Source organism: Falco naumanni, chromosome 11, assembly GCF_017639655.2.
Source record: "Falco naumanni isolate bFalNau1 chromosome 11, bFalNau1.pat, whole genome shotgun sequence".
Lineage (NCBI taxonomy): Eukaryota > Metazoa > Chordata > Aves > Falconiformes > Falconidae > Falco > Falco naumanni.
Window position 1 is genome coordinate 21,751,987 of NC_054064.1, and position 18,575 is coordinate 21,770,561.

Consider the following 18,575-nt stretch of genomic DNA (forward strand, 5'->3'; position numbering starts at 1 on the left):
GTTAGTGAAGTATGCATTCCCTAAATCTGAAAGAGGGGGTTGGTGGCGTTTTTTGGATCACTCTTTTAGACCTTCTGTGCATAAGCTTAATACTGGTTATCAACAGTAACCAAGCAAGACATTAGAATGAGAATGCTTTACCCATCTCAATACCAGAACATATTAAAAGTACTTAGCAACATGTACTAGTACACCCTTCTGTCACAGAACTGTTAAGGTCAAGCAAGCAGATCAGTGGATTCAGTCTGTGGTAGTAGAAGAACACCTTCTGAAACAGCAAGCCAAAAGTTACTGAAGGTCCATCCAGTTCCTGGCTGTAAAAACACTGAGGTTTCCTCCTTCCATCCTCCCACCCCACCCACTGCCTTTCCTTCACAACTAGTTACACTCACAGATGCAACTGAAGAGCTTAAGAGAGCAACTGAGGCATCGGGAGGTATTTCCAGCTTCACCGTTATAAAAATTATACTTTGGTTTAATATTATGCCTCAAATAAACAGAAATTATGTTTTGAACCTCTGGCTTCAAGTATGCAATACCAGAATGCCAAAGGCTTTATATGCTTTACTTTAAACTCTTTGGTAAAAGTGACTAAAATGATATTTTGGGAAAGTAGATAGGCATGAGTTGCTGCACAGGAATCTAAAATGCAAATGAATCCACAGAGTAAACAGGTTTACAATGACATACAGAAAGAAGGCAGGGGGTAAGAAGGAAGAAGTGCAAGAAGGAAGGCAAAAGACCCAAGAGGCAACAAAGGTCCTTGGTATCTACATAAACACTTTTTTCCTAGAATGTTCCAGTAACAGCACTAAAGCTTTGAATACATGCAATGGAACAAAAGACAAAAAACCCCTACATCCTCTGTAGAAGCTGAAGGTCTTCTACATGAATTTATGGATGCTAACAATTGTATTAAGTCCTACAGATGACAGAGGACCAAATTTTATTATGTATTCATAAGAACCCAAAATTTCCCCAAAGTACTGCTATTTAAGTGTCTCCTTCATATTAGCAAAAACCATGGCCCTAAGTGAACAGCAATAAGTGAATGGACCTACTGGTCATAATGGAAGTAATTATTTCATGTAGAATTTTGATACCATACAGTTAAGGGGAGGGATGTTAACGACTTCCTCTGTTGCTCAATCAAAAGACTGAAAGCCATATTGGTCAAAAATAAATAAAAAGTCATTCTCTCCAGATAACCATTTTAGGATAAATATGACATTTCTGAGGCCTCATTCTCTTGGCATGTTATCACTGTTTACAATTAAAGCTAAAAAATTGTTCTGGTATTTCATGACATCAGCCAAATTCTTTCCTCTCCAGGCAAGAAGCCAAGGACAACTACAGACTGGACACCTGGGCTTCTGCTCAGAAGGACTGCCCTGTTTAGATCAAGCAGACAACCCTTTAGCAAAAATTTAAGAAAAGAATACATCTCTTTTCAACTGCACCTCAAAAAGTGCTATAGCAAGGGAAGACAGCAGTAAAAGATCCCAGAAAGTTATTTATGGGTCACAGAATTTTTTTCAGTTCAGTAACTTTTTGCCTGTCAAGTATCTGGGATTCAAAAAACCCCATAAAAATACATTAAAACAAGAAATAAAACCTAGATCAGCGTTAAAGCTCCGCATTACATTTCACATTAAAAAGCTCATGAGTGAAACTTCAAGCAGTACAAATACGTTGCCTAAAAATCAACACATATCGTGACTTTTTCTGTTATCTATGTTTATTTTGCTTCAACTTAATGAGAGTGACTGATCAGAGTGTAACAGACACATACATACCTTCCTCCCCAAACTGATCATAAATGTCTCTCTTTTTGGGATCACTCAGCACTTCGTAAGCTTCTGCAACCTCCTTGAATTTTTCCTCTGCGTGAGGAGATTTGTTCTTATCTGGATGCCATTTAAGTGCTTGTTTTCTGTAAGCCTTTTTGATGTCTTCTTCAGAAGCCCCTTTTTCAATTCCCAGGATAGAATAATAATCTTTCCCCATCCCGAGTGTTGGAGGAATTCAGATTTTTTTCTTGCTATAAGGAAAGCAGTGTCCAGTGTCTTAGCAACGTTGAGGCGCTAGAGAAGGAAAAATAAAAATCAAATATGGAATTGAAACAAACAGAACTGTTATAAATCAACAAACTCTCCAATACATTGAAGAAACACTAGACAGCTGCTCCGTATTTCATTCCTTCCCCCGTTGCTCATTTGTAAATAATTATACACACTGGACAAGACACAGCCCTCTTTAGAGTCCTCCCATCTACAGTACGTGTCTCCGCTCTTTCTAGAACGACAAATAATACAGGACGTCACTTCCCTGACTGCCCCAGCTGAACAGTCTGCACAGCTTTCACTCTCATACGCACGCATGCGCACGCACGCACACACACACACAGAAAATGCTAAACTTCTATTTTTCTTCCCTTCTGAAGCAACTAGAAAGTTTAAAGGTTTAGCAGCGTGATACAGTGCCTTTCACTGCCAGGGCTGAATCCAGTCAGCTCTAAAGAGAGAGCTGTCCCAACAGAAATGCAGTAGAGCCCATATAAAGTAATTATAGCATTTTACTTCACAGTTTCTATAGAGACAGCTGTACATATAACTGTTTTCCAAATATTTCAGCATGGATTTGTACCCTTTCCAGCAAAGGCTACAGAAGTATTTTACACCTAAGTTAACTACAAATCTTCAGAAAGCATAACTTCATTTCTTTAAAAATAAAATGAAGCCATCCTCAATCACAGTTGCCTGCAGCCACGTACTACTATCAAGCAGTAAGAAATCGATCCTGAGCAAAAAGTACCACTCAGTTTACCGCAACTAAAGCCACTTGGTTAAAACGGACCAAAACTGTTACCCCTCAGTCCCAGCCTCATTCTACACTAAAGGCAATATCAAGACTATTATACAAGTACAGCAATATATCAAGCCAATCGATTTCATCTGATATTTCTGTTAATAGACAGAAATGTGGTTCCTACACATCTGTTTTACAATACATTGTGGAAATTTTACTACTGCAGTATTTCTCATGCTCTCTAGAGAGAATGGTATGAAGTTTCAACCTGCAAGATTTCTTTTGGATCTTGGTTAATTAAGAGCTATAGGGCAAGAAATTATCCCTACTTGCCAGAATGGCAATAAACTTCAAGTCTGATTAGCATAGCTTGAAAAACAGCTCCTCCCTGGAACAAAGTATTGAAATACAGCAGTTTTGGTCCTACCTAGAAGTTATCGGTATGAAAACATTTCTAGGCTCAATTATGAAGTTACTTGTATGAAGACAACTAGGCTCAACTGCCTTCCTTTCAATGATGAAAAAGTTTAAGAAAGGTAGCATATAGCAGTCAAGGAACCATGCAAATATGACAAATCACCATCCAAACCCAACAGCTACGATACTCTGAACTTCAGCAAACAAACTTCATCACTACTGACAGAATAAGATTTAAAGCAGCCTTGAATTCTCTTGCAAAACTAGCAGTATAAGGAGTTGTTATGCTCAGCTGTGCTTCCATGGTATGGTTTGAGCAACCTCTGGTGGGGACATAACTTACATCACTTGAAGTACTCCCACCAGTGAGTGTCAGAGAAGGACTCCATGATGTTTGTGTCACTGTATTGTCATATAATAGAACTGTCAAAACAGCAATAGCTCGGACTAGTTTTAGGACTGTATTTTTCACTACTTTTTCACAACTTCTAGTTGATCAAAGTAGCAGTGGGTGCATATGCTAGTTTAAAAAATAAAGTATGTGTAAGAATTAACACTTACAACGTCCCCTCTTAAATATTAAAATAATAGTAAAGGAGCTGCAATTAGCAAGGCTTAGTGCTTCCTTCCCCTCCCCTCCCTTTTGTAAAATATAGCAATTAATTTCTCAAGCTTCTTTAAAAGACTCAATCATCAGGATTTCCTCTTAAATCAGAAGTTTCTTCCCCTTGAATGTCAAAACTTACAGGAAAAAATCTGGTAACAACAAAACTTACAATGTGACTTTTTGTTACAATCACAGTGAGTAACTGTTCAGGCATCCTTTCTCTCCCTACAGAGGAGAACATGCTATTCTGGCATAACTGCCAAATTATACCCTAATTAGGTAAAATACTGCCTAAAACCAAAATTATTCAAGATTCTGAGCGAGATATACAGCCATAACTACATTACTTCTACTTCCTGCCCTTCATGAGATCTTCATGTCAGAGTAAAATTTACAATCTGAAATCTATCTTCTAAGACCTGATAGATAACTGGAGCACCTCCTTCCAGAAAGCACATTCCTCCTTCTCCATGCAGAGACCTTCCTTTTATCATATGACCTGAGATCTTTTTGAAGTACTAGTAGACTGCAGTTTCTCTCACATGCTTATCAAGTTCTTTAAACAATTTGTAACAGATTGAGAGATAGGACTCCTTTACAATTAGTGATTTTTTTTATTTTTATAATTATTGTTGTTATTATTATTAAAAGACTAGCGTGCACAAGATTAACACCTCGTGATCATGCTAATGATCATTTGGGTACATGCAATCATACCAGTACTTCAGACAGTGAACTCCATCTGGTAATGTGGCAAGTTTTTATACCTTCCAATCTTCTAGTGTTAGTGCAGTTTCAAGGACAGATAATTAATCACAGCTACTAGATTTTTAGAACCCTGAATATCTGATCTTTGCAACTCTTTTATTGTTCATTCTGTTGTTTTATCCCATATTCCTCTTCAGAATTATTAAGAAAAGAAAATAAAGGAAACATCTTCATGTACTCACCACAAGGACTTCTGGCATTGCAGTCCCTTCAAATAAGCACAAATAGACAGAAAGCAAAACAGCTTTTTTGGTAAAAAAAACCCTAAATATTACTTTTACTGCTATAGTCCTATCTTCCTTATTACCATATACACCTAGAAGTGGAAGTATTTTTAAAAAAGCACTTTTCTATACCGTGAAAAGATACCACTTCCAATATGTTTAAATAAGGTTTTTATTTTTTGTTTAAATGCTTGAATAAGTGTCCCCTACAAAAACAGGCAAGGTCATCACTAGTGTGCAACAGATGAACTCATTTATGGGATTTTGTTCTTTACAAGTTCCTGTATTCCTACCTTAAGGCCTTCCCCTTTTGTAGTAGAACTTTGTAACATCACAGGGCATTCTGTCAGTAAACCCATTTCCCAGAGTCCTTGTATTTCAGCCACCTCTTCAGAGATTAACACCTTGTGTCCAAGTACCAAAAGGCACCTGCAATATACGCACACTTCCTCATGCACAGTTTTAATTGGGGCATACAGGGATGCATGCTCACCCCCCATTGGGACTTTCACCTTTTACTAAAAGGAGGGGTGGTTGCTCTTAACTGGATTTGCTTATGGAGCATTAACAGGGCAAAACAGGTAGCCAGGGCTGGCCTCAGCTGTGACAAACCAGCAGCAGTGCATCTTGCAACTTACTCAAGCCTCCCAGGAGCAAGCCACTAAACTACTTATCTATAAAATTACTAAGGCTATAATCTAAGACTTTGATTAAGAGTACTCCTGAATGAGTGCAATTTCTCAGACACACAAATCCAGTAATGCACTTGGATGTGACACCACCTCAAAACCATAATAGATAAACTGACACCAATTAGCTACATCTCTTCCTCATTCTACCACATCACTATTTTCTGACTGATACATCACATTATGAATCAATTAACCATCTATATCATCGGATCTTGGCTTACACAGTCTTCAAATACAACAGCTGCGTTCCGTTTCAGGCATACAGAGAAAAAACTTTTTATTATCACTGTAGTATCAAACGGTATCTAAGAAGCTTTTGCCTATAGTCAATTCTATAAACCAATTTTCTGTCAAACTAGGCAGTCTCAGACATGTCCTTCTGTTCTTATAAGTTACTTTAGAGTACTCTTATTATGCACTGTGAAAATCAGCAGACTGTGTTTGTTCACCGCTTCCTTATACCAGCGGTATTTGTTACAGTCCAAATCACAAAACAAATACATAAAATGGCAATTTCAGCTCAAACTTTTTTAAAGTTGACTGGCGAAAAAAAAATGGTGTCTTGAACTGTAACAAATTACTAAAGAGCAGGATACACAATTTATTTTAAAAATGTATTAATTCTCATGAATACTTAATACAATTTTGAAACCATACAGAACTTTCCTAATACAAACACACTCTAATCGAAGGATTTCCTGTGTTCTTTGGTCACAACCGAGAAAGTGACATTCACTTTTGTAACACAAGATTTTGTTTAATCTAAAAATATTTATGAAATACACACTAAGAAACTGCTAATAGTTCCTTCAGCAGTTCACCTTCACTTCTGAGACAGTTTGACTACTCCTATTCAGTACTCTACTTAAGTATTTCAGTGAAATAATTATTGCTTTAAAATATCTTTCCCATTATTCTCTCTGAACAACCGCAGTTTAACTCACATACACATGGACAAATGTTACACATCATAAATTTAGCAGAACAGTGGCTGCAAGGTCACACCACTTCCAGCTCTTAGAAAAGCTGCATTAATAATATTAACCTTGAATTAGTTGCTTTCTTTAAAGAAGCCTTCATAAGAACAACAGAAATCAAGGAAATATTCACAATAATAGTTACCCTGAACTCAAATTCTAGATTAATCATAAATTAGCACCAATATAAGGTTATTTTAAGGAAAAGCTTCTAAGCAGAACAGTGTCATTATTCCCGGAAGTATCTGAAGGTGAATAAGAATGCTTATTATTTCCTTTAAATTAAGTCATTTCTTCTGTATTCCTCACCTATTAAAAACCTCAGAAACAAAACTGAAAAAGACAGGACTAGATCACAGAACAAGTTAAAGAGCAAACAAAACCACAGAGGCAAATTCCAGACAGATCACATCTATAAATATACATGTGCACGTAAATGTCAAGGCAGAGGAGCCAAATCCCTCCCCAGATTAAGCTCTTTCACAATTAAGTATTATGATATTTGCAAACGCACATTAATTAACGGAATAAATTGTCATTTGTCCACAATGGTTTGAAGAAAGCACATCCATACACAATAGTAAAATTTCCTGTAAGATCATCCATTATTTTCCCAGAGAAAAAAAATTTGGACAATTACTTGTCTCCTCCTCATCTTTTAACTGTATGTAGTTGACTGAGCCACATTTACACTTTTGGACTATGAATAAGACCTGTGTACAGGTAAACCCATTCATGATTTCATTAAATAGTTTCACTACTCAGTAGATCTCATATACAGAAATAAATTCTAGAATTTACAACAGAAGCAACAAATACTTTAATTTTTTCTTATATATCTAACACAAAATACAAAGCGAGTGCAACAGTTCTTTCTGATCACACGATGGCCTAAAAGAAAAGCTTCATCTTTTAGTCAAGTACTTCATACCAAACTAACTACCCAAATTTATCAAATTTTTAGTTCAGATCTCTGCAGAAACATGCTACTGCAATGGAAGTAAAAAGGTCATTGTACATAATGATTCTAGGGCTGATTTTAAGTCTAAATAAATAACCATAAAAGAAAGTGAAACACGCATAAAAGCTTTCAAAAATGAACAAATACAGTGACATTTAATTTGTAAAAAAGCATACTTACTTTATACTTTCATATTACACATTGCCTTTGAGAGATTTTACTTGTAAGATTCAAACTGAAAAGCACCCTGAAGTATTTACCAGTTTGCATACTACATACATCATAATTTCTTCCTGAAGCAAATGCAACAGTGCAATTTAATGCAATTCACTGACAATTGAAGCTTACATTAAAAGCTGTTGACTTTTGATCTCACAGATGAAAAAGGAAGAAATGTAGTGGGATAGGTATAGTCATGCTTTACAAATATATCTGGCTTCCATTAGAGATATCTCCAAGTCACTGTGAAACAGTACTTCACAGGACACAAATTTAGTATACTTTCTATATTTACAAAGTCCATAGTATTGCCTGGAAAGATCTCGTCTGATTATTTTTGGTTCAAGAAGAGATATTTAAAAACCCTGCAGCATACAAAGTTATCCAAGACAATTAAATCCATTATATTCAAGTTACACCAGCCCTAGCATCAACAAAAATATCTTCCATTTTATACTGGTAGTACCTGCTTCAAAATAATGTTTATAATGTTACTGGAATATGCAGAAATTATGCTCCTGCCAACAGGCCAAAGGACATGTTTTTAAGATCTTCTGTGGGAAAAGTTACTTTCAATATACATCCCAGAGTCAACATGAATTTACAGCTCAAGTGCAAATGTTAAATCTCAAAACGCACACTGCTATCACCCAGAGATATACTTTTACCACTTCTGAGCTTTCAAAATCAATTTTAAGCCTGTGATTCATGCAGCCTTCAATTGTATTCAGAAAATCTACATGACAGCAGGCACTGTCAGTAGATTTTTTTTAATTAGTTTTATTGTTCTTGTTACTTTTGCAACAGTAGAGCAAAAGCTAGAAATGCTATACACAACTTAAAATGGCCATCATGTTTATTAATCACATTAAATCTTACTACTGTTTATTAAGTTATGGGGTTGGGTTCTTCAGAAAATTATGATCCCCCCTATATATATTAGGACCTATGTAGAAGTACACACATTAATAGAAAAAGAAACAAAACTTATCTAAGTCTGAAGTTGATTTTATTTTAAAGACTATTACAACTGTCACCAAAATCCGGGAATAAAGCTCCCTAACCTCAATGTAGTATTAAGAAGCAGGCATTTATTGTGGCACAGGGTGCATGAGGGATCGTTCCACCTAACATGCATGCAGAACTATTTTGCCGGTCCCACTTTATGTTCTCAGTTATACATACTCATTACATTTTTCAGAATTATTTGCATATGTATGAGTCTTCATGCCAGGGCAGTTATGCCCCTTCACCCCGTTGTTTGCCCCGTGACTCCACCTAAGTTCTTGCACATATCCCTTGCTTTGCACTGCTTCACAAACTCCAGAGCCAGCTTGGGCTGCTTTTTCTGCTGCAGACCCCGTCTTACCATTAGCTGTTCTTTGTTTCACGAAAATTGACTCCCCTGACTAGAAATCCTTTCAGTCATCCGGTTTGACGACTTGAGAAAGTGGGTACTAGAGCATTAACGACTGGAGAGGGTGGGTCGGCTTGACCTAAACTTTGTGCACATTCTTGTTTAACTAAATCAGAATTTGGTAACTGGGGAGTTTAAGCAACGCAACTATCTTCAAAAACATGACTAAGACACTAGTAACACATGCACACTGATGCCACATCACAACATAGCAAGCTTATATGTCATTAACATAAAGAATTGCTTTCTCATACCTGATTCCTGTCTACTAAGTCACAACCTCTACTATAGCTGAAGAACAAAAATACACTTGGAAGAATTTTCCACATTTAACTTTCCGCACCGAGTGGTAATGAAACATCTTTTTGCAAGTAGGCAGACTTCTTAGGACTCAGCTATGATGTATTACATGGATGAAAACACAACTAACCACACACCCACCCACTCCCCACCCCCTTACTTCAGAAGAGTGTAACTACTTCAATCAAAAAAACGAACGGAAACAAAAAGAAAACCAAAAGGAAGCATCCGAAGTATGGTCACACGAAGTAACGCACAAAGTAACTCAAGAAGTTTTGCATCTACAGTGACGTGCGGAATCGAGCTCTACAACTCGAGGAGAGTTACAAAGCAGGTATGTTTACTGCGGCGCCAGGTGCAAGGGGGATCGCTCCTCCCGACTTGCACACCGTTTCAACAAGTGGTCCGATATTTATTATACAAATTCATAATCTCCTCCCTCTGGCGCCTCTTCCAGATATACTTTTCATCTGCTTGGGCAGTTACCTGAAGTTCTTGTTTATCTTTGCATATATTAGAAGTCTTTGTTATTTAGTTTCTGTTATCTTAAAACACCTGCTAGCTAACGATTAGTCCTTCCTTATTGCCCACTCTAACGTGTCAAGCTAATACGTGCTCACCCGGCTGGTTTTAATCTGTATCAGCACGACCCCCGGGCGGAGGATCCACCTTCTTTGGGGTGGGGGCCATTTGAGTAGGAAGTCGCTGATCTATTACTATCACAATTACTTTACCCTAGTTTGTTTTCTTTTAGCAGTTAGCACGTCCACATCAGAAGGCTCTTTATTTACATTCTTGTTGAGCTCATCTACATCGGTACTACCTATCCCTTCTCCAAATGCTAAGTGCTAAGCTCCCACCCTTCCTTCTTTCTCGGGTGTTAATGTTTATGTTATCTATGCAGTTTCTGTCTGCAGCAGAGTTTTAGGTCTTTTACACTATATCAAGAGGTTAAGCCTTCCCTCTTCTGAAAGAACAGATTCCACAAGTGCTTTTCAATTCCTGACTTAGATTCAACCACTGCTTCAATTTCCACCCACACAAATTCCTGCCAAAGGACCCTTCTTCAAAACAAGTTGATTGGTCAACCGGGAAAAATACCAATAATGCAAAACACTGAACAGGTTCCCTCATATCACTGACTACCCTTCAAGTAGTTAATGACATTGATGCCATACATACTTTTGTAAACATATATATGAAAAAGTGTATTGTGTTGGTAAAAAGAAATAGCTTCTCACTGTTGCCACAAAAAAATCAAATTCATAAGGAAGCTGAAGTTGTGTTTCCTCCCAGAAAATGTTCTGTTTTGACAAGTTCTGCACAATTTACTATTAAGTTACCAGCTCGGAGCAAAGAAAGAAAGAAAAAAAATAATCCCAAAACAGTAGTCAAAGTTCCTACTTTCAATTTTACATATACTAAGCCTAGGTTTTTGTCCAAAGGACTGCTGATCCCGCTATCACTCAGGAAATTATTCAGGCCTCCAGGAATTCTGTACTGAAACAGCCCATATACAAATTAAGTTAGACTTAAATCACACATTTATTACACTGTACCAGTCAGGTTTGTGACTCCATGCCATCAACCTTCCCGTGTTGGTTATATAACAAAATATTAAATATAATGAACAGTTTAATACTTCGTAGTTGTTCAATGCTTCTTCCCTCCTAGTTGCTTTTTATTTGATTAACTTTTACATCCTTTCCACTAACTGCTTTAAGAAACATCACACTCCTGCAATACAAGTCTTTCAGATTCTCAAGTGCTAACATACTCAGACCCTGAATACATATTCAATATTGTCACATAGGAGTATTTTATTCGTTATACATATGCTTCATATGTATGCCACAGACTTCCATGCTAGTTTTCTCAGCATAAATATTATACCACATAACAAAATGCATACTGTTTATAAAAGGTAAAAACCCAGTACTGATTAATTCTGATCACTGTCAACAAAAATACAATATTGCTAGGTAGCCAGGAAAAAAAGCAAATAAAGTCTTACGAGGTGCTAGGAAAGGAACAGAGAAAAAAACCCAGAAAAACCTATTATTGTATCATATGAACAATATAGTACCAATAGTACCTCTACACCATAACACTGTGCAGTTCTGTTCCCCTCAACTCTCCAAAACCAAGTATAATGTTCTTTTTGTAAAAAAATGTTCAGAAAAGGATCATGAAAGACGATCAAAGATATAGTAATGATTCCATGTGAGAAACAATTGAGGCAACATGAGTTCTTCAGTCTAAAAAAAAAAATTCAATCACAGAGGCCTACAAATGATGGCTAAAGGAGGAGGCAGAGGAGGCATGAACTGTTCATGGACTACTCCTACCTAAGCCAGAGGCACCATGCGAAACTAGCAGAAGCCAGTTTCTACCATAAAATTAAGAAGTTCTACAAGCGATAGAATTCTCTGCCAAAGGGCACTGGAAACTCAAAAGTTGTTTCAGCGGGACATTGAAAAAATACTATATAAGAGATCCACTGCACGTTTCTTGACAGAGCAGGAATTCTAGGAAGGTAGAAAAGAGGATCAATTGTTTGCTTTATTCTAACTTTCCCTGAAGCATCTACTTATGGCCACTTTTGAATGCAAATTACTGAGCTAAACAGAACACTTAATGGACATAAGCACCCTCATTAAAGTAATTAGAATCTCAATATAATGCAACTCAGCCACTTACACCTTCTAAAGAATGAACACTTTTTAAAAAACACAGAAGCTTAAAATGCAACCATTGGCACTATGCAATCAACCTCAGTGACACACAGATGTTGCCCAAACTCAGCCAACTCAGAACTCAAGTTCAGCCAACTGCTAGAGGTCTGCTCCAACTAACATGTTAGTTCTAGCATGCTTCCTTGTCATACAACTGCAGTATCGGTTTTGTGTCTTTCCAAAAAAACATTGAACTTACTGATTAGCACTGACAAGAACGGTTGGTGGGAGCTTTTTTGGTTTGTGTTTATTGGAGGTTAATGTTTTGTTGGTTTGTTTTTTGTGTTGGTTTGTTGTTTTTTTTAAGTGTACCTACACTAGAGGCATGTTACTTAAAATTGACTTGAAAGTACAAGCTATGGTACCACTTGCAACCACGCTCTCTCTCTCGTACCACCTCTTCATCTGTTCCTATGACACAAAGTATCAGTTGCTTGTATGCTCTCGCACAATTCACACACACCAAAGAAAACCCTGAAAAGATGCGTAGACATCTACCCTCATTTCCCTACCTGCAGATTTATAATACAAAACTTGGAAAATAAGCAATGAATATTAAGTTCATCTGTACTGTTTTCCACATAAGTCAAATAAAGAGGGGTGCTGTTTATAATAAACAGACTTTTTAAAAACAGCTATTTAGTAACACTTGTAAAGATGTTTCTAATATTCCTGTTTTCAGTAAAAGTGATGCTTAACAATAACATTCAATGGATTCAGCCCCAGTCTTGCAGCACAGAAGGGGCAAAAATCTCCCTAAAACTATAGAGAAAGAATAGCCAGCTCATATGCTACTCCTCCTGCATCCAGCATTCAGCCCACGGACCCGGGCCAGCTGGCAAAAACCAAAGTAACATTTGCTCTGGGCTCCCTGAAAGTGGACACAAGGCCAGCTCAGACTCTGGGAACCATGACTGGCTCCCTGCCACTCTTCCACCAAATGCATTCTGGTGTTAAAGAACTTCTGTGACCTAATAGTAGTGCTATGTACTGATTAACAGGAAAAGGACAATGGAAAAATAGTGCTAGTTTCCACAATAACCCTTGCTGACTTTCCTTCAAGAAACTGAAACGAAAAAAAGATTTTTTTAAAAGGCTTTTTAAACGCATTTATTTCAATACCTTATATAAAGTTAGTTATCACAACTACCTATCACCCAGGAAACATTAGGATGTGCAGACTATTTGTTTCAACGGAAGCAGCATACAACAGCTCCTCTTTTAGCCTTTCACCTGTAGAAAAGGGAGGGTATCCACCACCTATGACAATTTACTGGCATTTACCTTAAGTATGGTAGTAACTCCTTCACTCAAATTCCTTCACACACACAGCAAAGGAATTTTAAGGAGTTTCTTCCACCAAATAATATAATTAACAACCTGCTGTCTCAGCAAAGAGACAGCAGCCGAGAACTCAGGGCTCCTGTAGAACAAAGATAGTCCTTACAGGTTAGCTCTTGCTAAAATCCTCTGGGAAGCTGGCACTGGCATGACTCATGTAACCTATCTAAACCTGAAGTCTTTCTTTTCAATGATCCTCAGCATATCACTATGTATTTGGATCCATTCTATTTAAAAAAAAAAGTCCCCAACACACTGCCAGTTTGGAACATTCATCAGTGGAACATAACACATTATAGAAATATTTTGCTAAAGGTGAAGATTATATAGGTTTATACTGAAGACTGATAGGCTTATGTAGAGTTGTAGCACTATTTCAGTCATGTTCCATAATTAAGAAAAAGACAAAAGTCATGTTTGTACATTATATTTTCTTCTTGCAAAAGTATTAGTGTTTTTTTCCCCCCCTGACATAATTAAAAAGCTATCGGTAAACAGAACAGTTGAGAGAAAAAAAACTGAATAAACATAATCACAGTTATGGGCCACATGTAAGAGGAGGAAAAGTGAAGGGTAGGTGGAAGATGCCTGCACAATCCCTATCAATGCTCTACTTTTTTCCTGTAATAATGAGAAAAATTAATAGTTTCCAGTAGAAAATAAACTATTTTCTCAGTCTTGATGCAAAGAAAAAATGCAAAATAAATAAATCTACTTGGAAAAGTGACTCAGCTACATTATATTGTGTTTAATTGCTGTTGTACTCAAACAAGATGAAGGTTATTGATGCATTACTAAATAAGGAACTGCACACATTTTTGCTATGAACATGTGATCACACTGTTCTTACATAAGCAAAAGGAGATGGTCACACTAGATGCTTTTTCCAGAGTGTACTCGTCAAAATCCCACCCAACTGCTCTGATTCACGCAGATAGTTTTACTTGCAAGGCTGAAAACACAAGCTGAACTGTTGGACAAAGACATTTGAAAAGGAGATGTTAGAACAACTCTAACCTGAAAGAACACATGTCAATAAGAACGTACTTCTGTTCACCTACAGAAGACAAAAACAGGCAGCCCTAGCTATATTTACAAGAGTCAGCTGTAACAGAAGTCAAAAATAGTTGCTCATTAGTCTTTCAAATGTTTCAACCATATCCCATAGCTCAAATCAGGTTTCTTATGTGTTGTTAGTTACCCCCGAGCCAACCTGTGAGAGTTTTGGGAAAAGAAGACGGAAGTGGGCAGTTTAGTAGACCTATTTTGCAGTTCATCACTTAAATTACTTTATTCCTCTAGATTAAATGATGCATGCCTAATTAAAAGGTAAAGAAGGTACAACAAGGAAAGATGAGAAATTAAGCAGAAAATGTCTAGGTTTTCTAAAGTGGTAATATTTTAAAGCAATAGCAAATTTCAGCAGCTACTGTACTAACAGACTATAGAAATTCTAGTTTCATGAAAAATTTCACTCAAACTCATAACAAAAGTTCAACCTTTGCATGGCAGCATGTTCTAGAAAGACATTTCACTGTACAAAGCAACATTTTCAACCTTCTCCTTGCCCCTCCTGAAAAAATGCAGTACAAAGAACAGCGATGAAGTAGAGGCCACCTGCAAATAAAAATTGCCATTTCCATGACTATTTAATGAAAACATTACACAGAATCAGTTCACTGACAGGATTCCTAACAGGTAACAATCTGTACAAACGAAGTAGAAGACCTCCTCTTTACATACAGAAAATACCAATATACCAATCCATAGGTTTACAGGTGTATTTTTTTGTTGTTTAAACTTCCAGAACCTCCTGTTTTCTTGCTCTTCACATCAAGTCATATCATGACATCCACATCAATGATTTTTTTCTAAGTGATATCTGAGATTAAGCCAGCAACATTCATCCCTTTCCAAGTCTATGCAGCGTTGTTGAGAGCTCATTTTTCAACACAGCTGGGCTTTTGATGGTTACACCAAGATACTTTTAACCACAAATAGATACAGAAAGAACAGTTAGACTAGAGCTTTCTCTAAGGTGCCTTTGGATACTGATTTCTTAAAGAGAAAAATACCCTTACACATTCATAAACTTCACTGCAAACTTTTATTTTTCCCAAAACATGCATGGAACCCCTACAATAAAGTTTAGATTAGCTTGTCATAATCATGGTTTTGTGGAACCAAGGGATTAGTCATTTGGAGCTTTTAACCCATCTCTTCCATTTTTCATTACTCACCCTCAGAAAAGATTTATCTTTTATGCTTGTCTTCTTAATTGACACTATAATATAGGCACAATCTGGTTTAAAAAAAAGGTGCTCTGAGTCACAAAGTAACAAATATAGTTGTTAGCTGCAATTAAACGGTATCAGAAAGAATACTACCAGGAATTGGGCCTACATAATAGGGAAATACACCAATCTCTTGAAACTAATCAGGCTTTTCCCACTTCCAAGATGAAAATTTTGAACATTACTGCCTTCATTCAACAAGCTATGTAATTTACACACTTATTAACAGGACCTGAATGCACATTGTTCAGTGCTTTGCTGATAGACTGATACATTAAGCACTTCTAGCCTCTACAGCTACTGCATTAATTATTTGTTCTCTCTTTCAAAGTCCCTCAGTCCCCATCTCTGCCTTTCTTAATCCCTATTCACATCAACTTCCATGCCTAGCTCCACTAAACCACTTATTTCAAGCAAGGCTTTTCACACTTTTTCTCCCCCTCATTCTCCCCCATCTGGGAGGTGTTTTGCAGATGTTAACAGCAAACAAACTATCTGCACTCCCAAAGCCTTCCTTCCCATGACATCCACACAAAACCATCCAAGCCCCTTGAACAACTCTGACACTGAAGACTGATGACCACATTATCACGCTGACTAATATTATCCAGCTGCCTTTTTGCACTACATTCTTTCTATATGGTGATCTGTGCTGCCTCACTGCATACTGCGGCTGTATTTAAGGAAGAAGTGCATGTTCTGATTTATCCTTCTGTACCTGTGACACACCTAATGCAATGGTGGCCTAATGCAATTTGATAGCCTTCTTTAAGCTAGTCAAAATTCTAGAGGCTAGGTCGTAATAATCTTTTATTGCTCAACTGCCCCCAAGCCCAAAATCAAATTTGCTGGTAGACCTCAACAGAAACCTTGGGGCTAAGACCCCTTCTTCCCTTTTAAGTTTTACTATTAAATTTCCTTTCAGCAGCTCCATCCCACTTCTAACTTTAAATCAAGTCCATTTGAAATAAGATTCACAAGAGTAAAATGTGCAAGACACGTATTCTAAAGAATCTACAATAGCTACACAGCTTTTCTTCAAATACTTGATACAGTAAAACTTTTTTGCTAAGAAAAGCAGCACAACTAAATGCAAGCCAAAACTCCCCACAGATCTGCATTTTTTGGAAACATAATATATAAAAGTTGGTTCACAAGGGCCTAGCTATGGGCTTAGGGAGCAAATTCACTCCTGCCCTTCCCCCAAAAGCCAAGACGAAAGCTGCATTAGCATCACCGAAGGAAAGGCAGATGTGACAGCAGCTGCAGCAGAGCAGACTGCTGTTCCTCTCCCACAAATAAGTTTTCTTAACCCCTCTAATTTCTCTGTATCAACCCATGCTTCTGCATTTGTCTGGAACGAAGCATAATAGGAGTATGTGTTGACTAGGAAGACACAGCTGACTATCACTTGGATCATCTTAGGGTGGTGAATTCTACACAGTGATCTTACTGTTTCAGTACTAAAAACTGTTCCCCTTGACCTCATCTCTCTCATAAGAAACCTTAATTATGAGCATTGTATAGATTGTAGACAGTTTAAGTTATGCTTTAGTATTATGATTTCCCCACCAGCATGTTCTCTTTCAGATCCAAATTGTGGATCTGAAATTATTAATTTTTACTTCAGTGCACATGTAGTAAATATGACAGGTCATAAAACCCCAGCATATACAGAGCACATGATTAATCTTCTCTTCAGTAGTTACTTAAGGGAATTTTTTACTGATAATATTGCAGATCCTGGACACTCTTTGCCAGTGCAGGAGCACCAGCTGACAGTTAGGATCTGAATCAGTTGACCTCTATCTCCCAAAGTGATGAAATCATCAGAAACCAATTGCAAATTGCCCATTTCCCCACACCAGCAATGACTTGCAGAAAGCATAGCAGGCAGATTTAAAAAGATCACAATGGTTATTCTTCTCTGATAGTTAAAAGACTGTAATCAGTTTTCCTGTACAGGTATTTAGGCACTAAGGCAAAGCTAAACAAAACACACTACCTAGATTGTTGCAGAATCAACTTTACAAGAAATGTAATCCTTTATAACCCTAGCTAACCACTTCCTTCACAACTGCCTTATTCTTTGCTCTGGTCATCACAGACCAAAGTTGGAGTCAATTATTAAAGGGAAAGAAACAACAGAAAAGAAAATGCAAGCATGTACTGAAGTGCCTCAGCTTAGACAGAGTCAGTTCCACACTTTTACATCTATGTTTTCGCAATACCCGAAACTAGCTTATATTTAGAAGTACCCCGAATACCTTTTGGCAGAAGAACGAACTCCCTCGTAAACACAGTATCTGATTAAAAAAATATATTAAAAATGTAACTGTGGTTTGTTTGTGCGTCCACGGCATTATAACTGCTTTAAAATATCATCAGTGTTATACAGCTACCGGCTTGTCTCACAGAACTTAGCAAAGAATCACTAGCCCATTTTGTAACAATAAAAAGCAAAGTACATAGATGCTCCACATCTTTAGTAAGTGAAGAGCCATAAAAGACATAGCCAGTAGCCAGCATTAGCATAGATGCATCATAGTCAACTACTATTGCATAACAAGCCTGGTATACATAGCCAAATTCTCAGCAACAAAGGAAATGAAAAAAAAATAGTTCAAGGTCAAATTATTGTTTAGAAATAGCACAGTCAAGCATAAAAATTAAGTTTCCACTTTCCAAACCTATATTTGCTTCCCCCTCCACCACTAATACAGCTACATTAATGGAAAGTATATGCTAGTTCTTCTGAACAGGCTTTTTCAGCAGAAGTATCACGGCAGCAAGTTTCACCTACCTCTAATTATAC

General features: G+C 37.2%; 1 protein-coding gene across 3 annotated transcripts in view; it reads right to left on the reverse strand.

Annotated features, from left to right (window-relative positions):
* Nucleotides 1-18,575, reverse strand: part of DNAJB4 (DnaJ heat shock protein family (Hsp40) member B4) — a 31,997-nt gene that overhangs the window by 11,817 nt on the left and 1,605 nt on the right. The window contains exons 1-2 of one of the 3 annotated variants that reach the window (XM_040610954.1): nucleotides 2,162-2,387; nucleotides 1,797-2,084 (exon numbers count right to left, since the gene is read on the reverse strand). In XM_040610954.1, coding sequence (XP_040466888.1) covers nucleotides 1,797-2,007 — 211 coding nt within the window. In that variant the 5' untranslated portion in view covers nucleotides 2,008-2,084; nucleotides 2,162-2,387. Of the gene's footprint in view, nucleotides 1-1,796; nucleotides 2,388-18,575 lie in introns of those variants that run through there. The other 2 variants (XM_040610952.1, XM_040610953.1) reach the window with 2 other exon arrangements.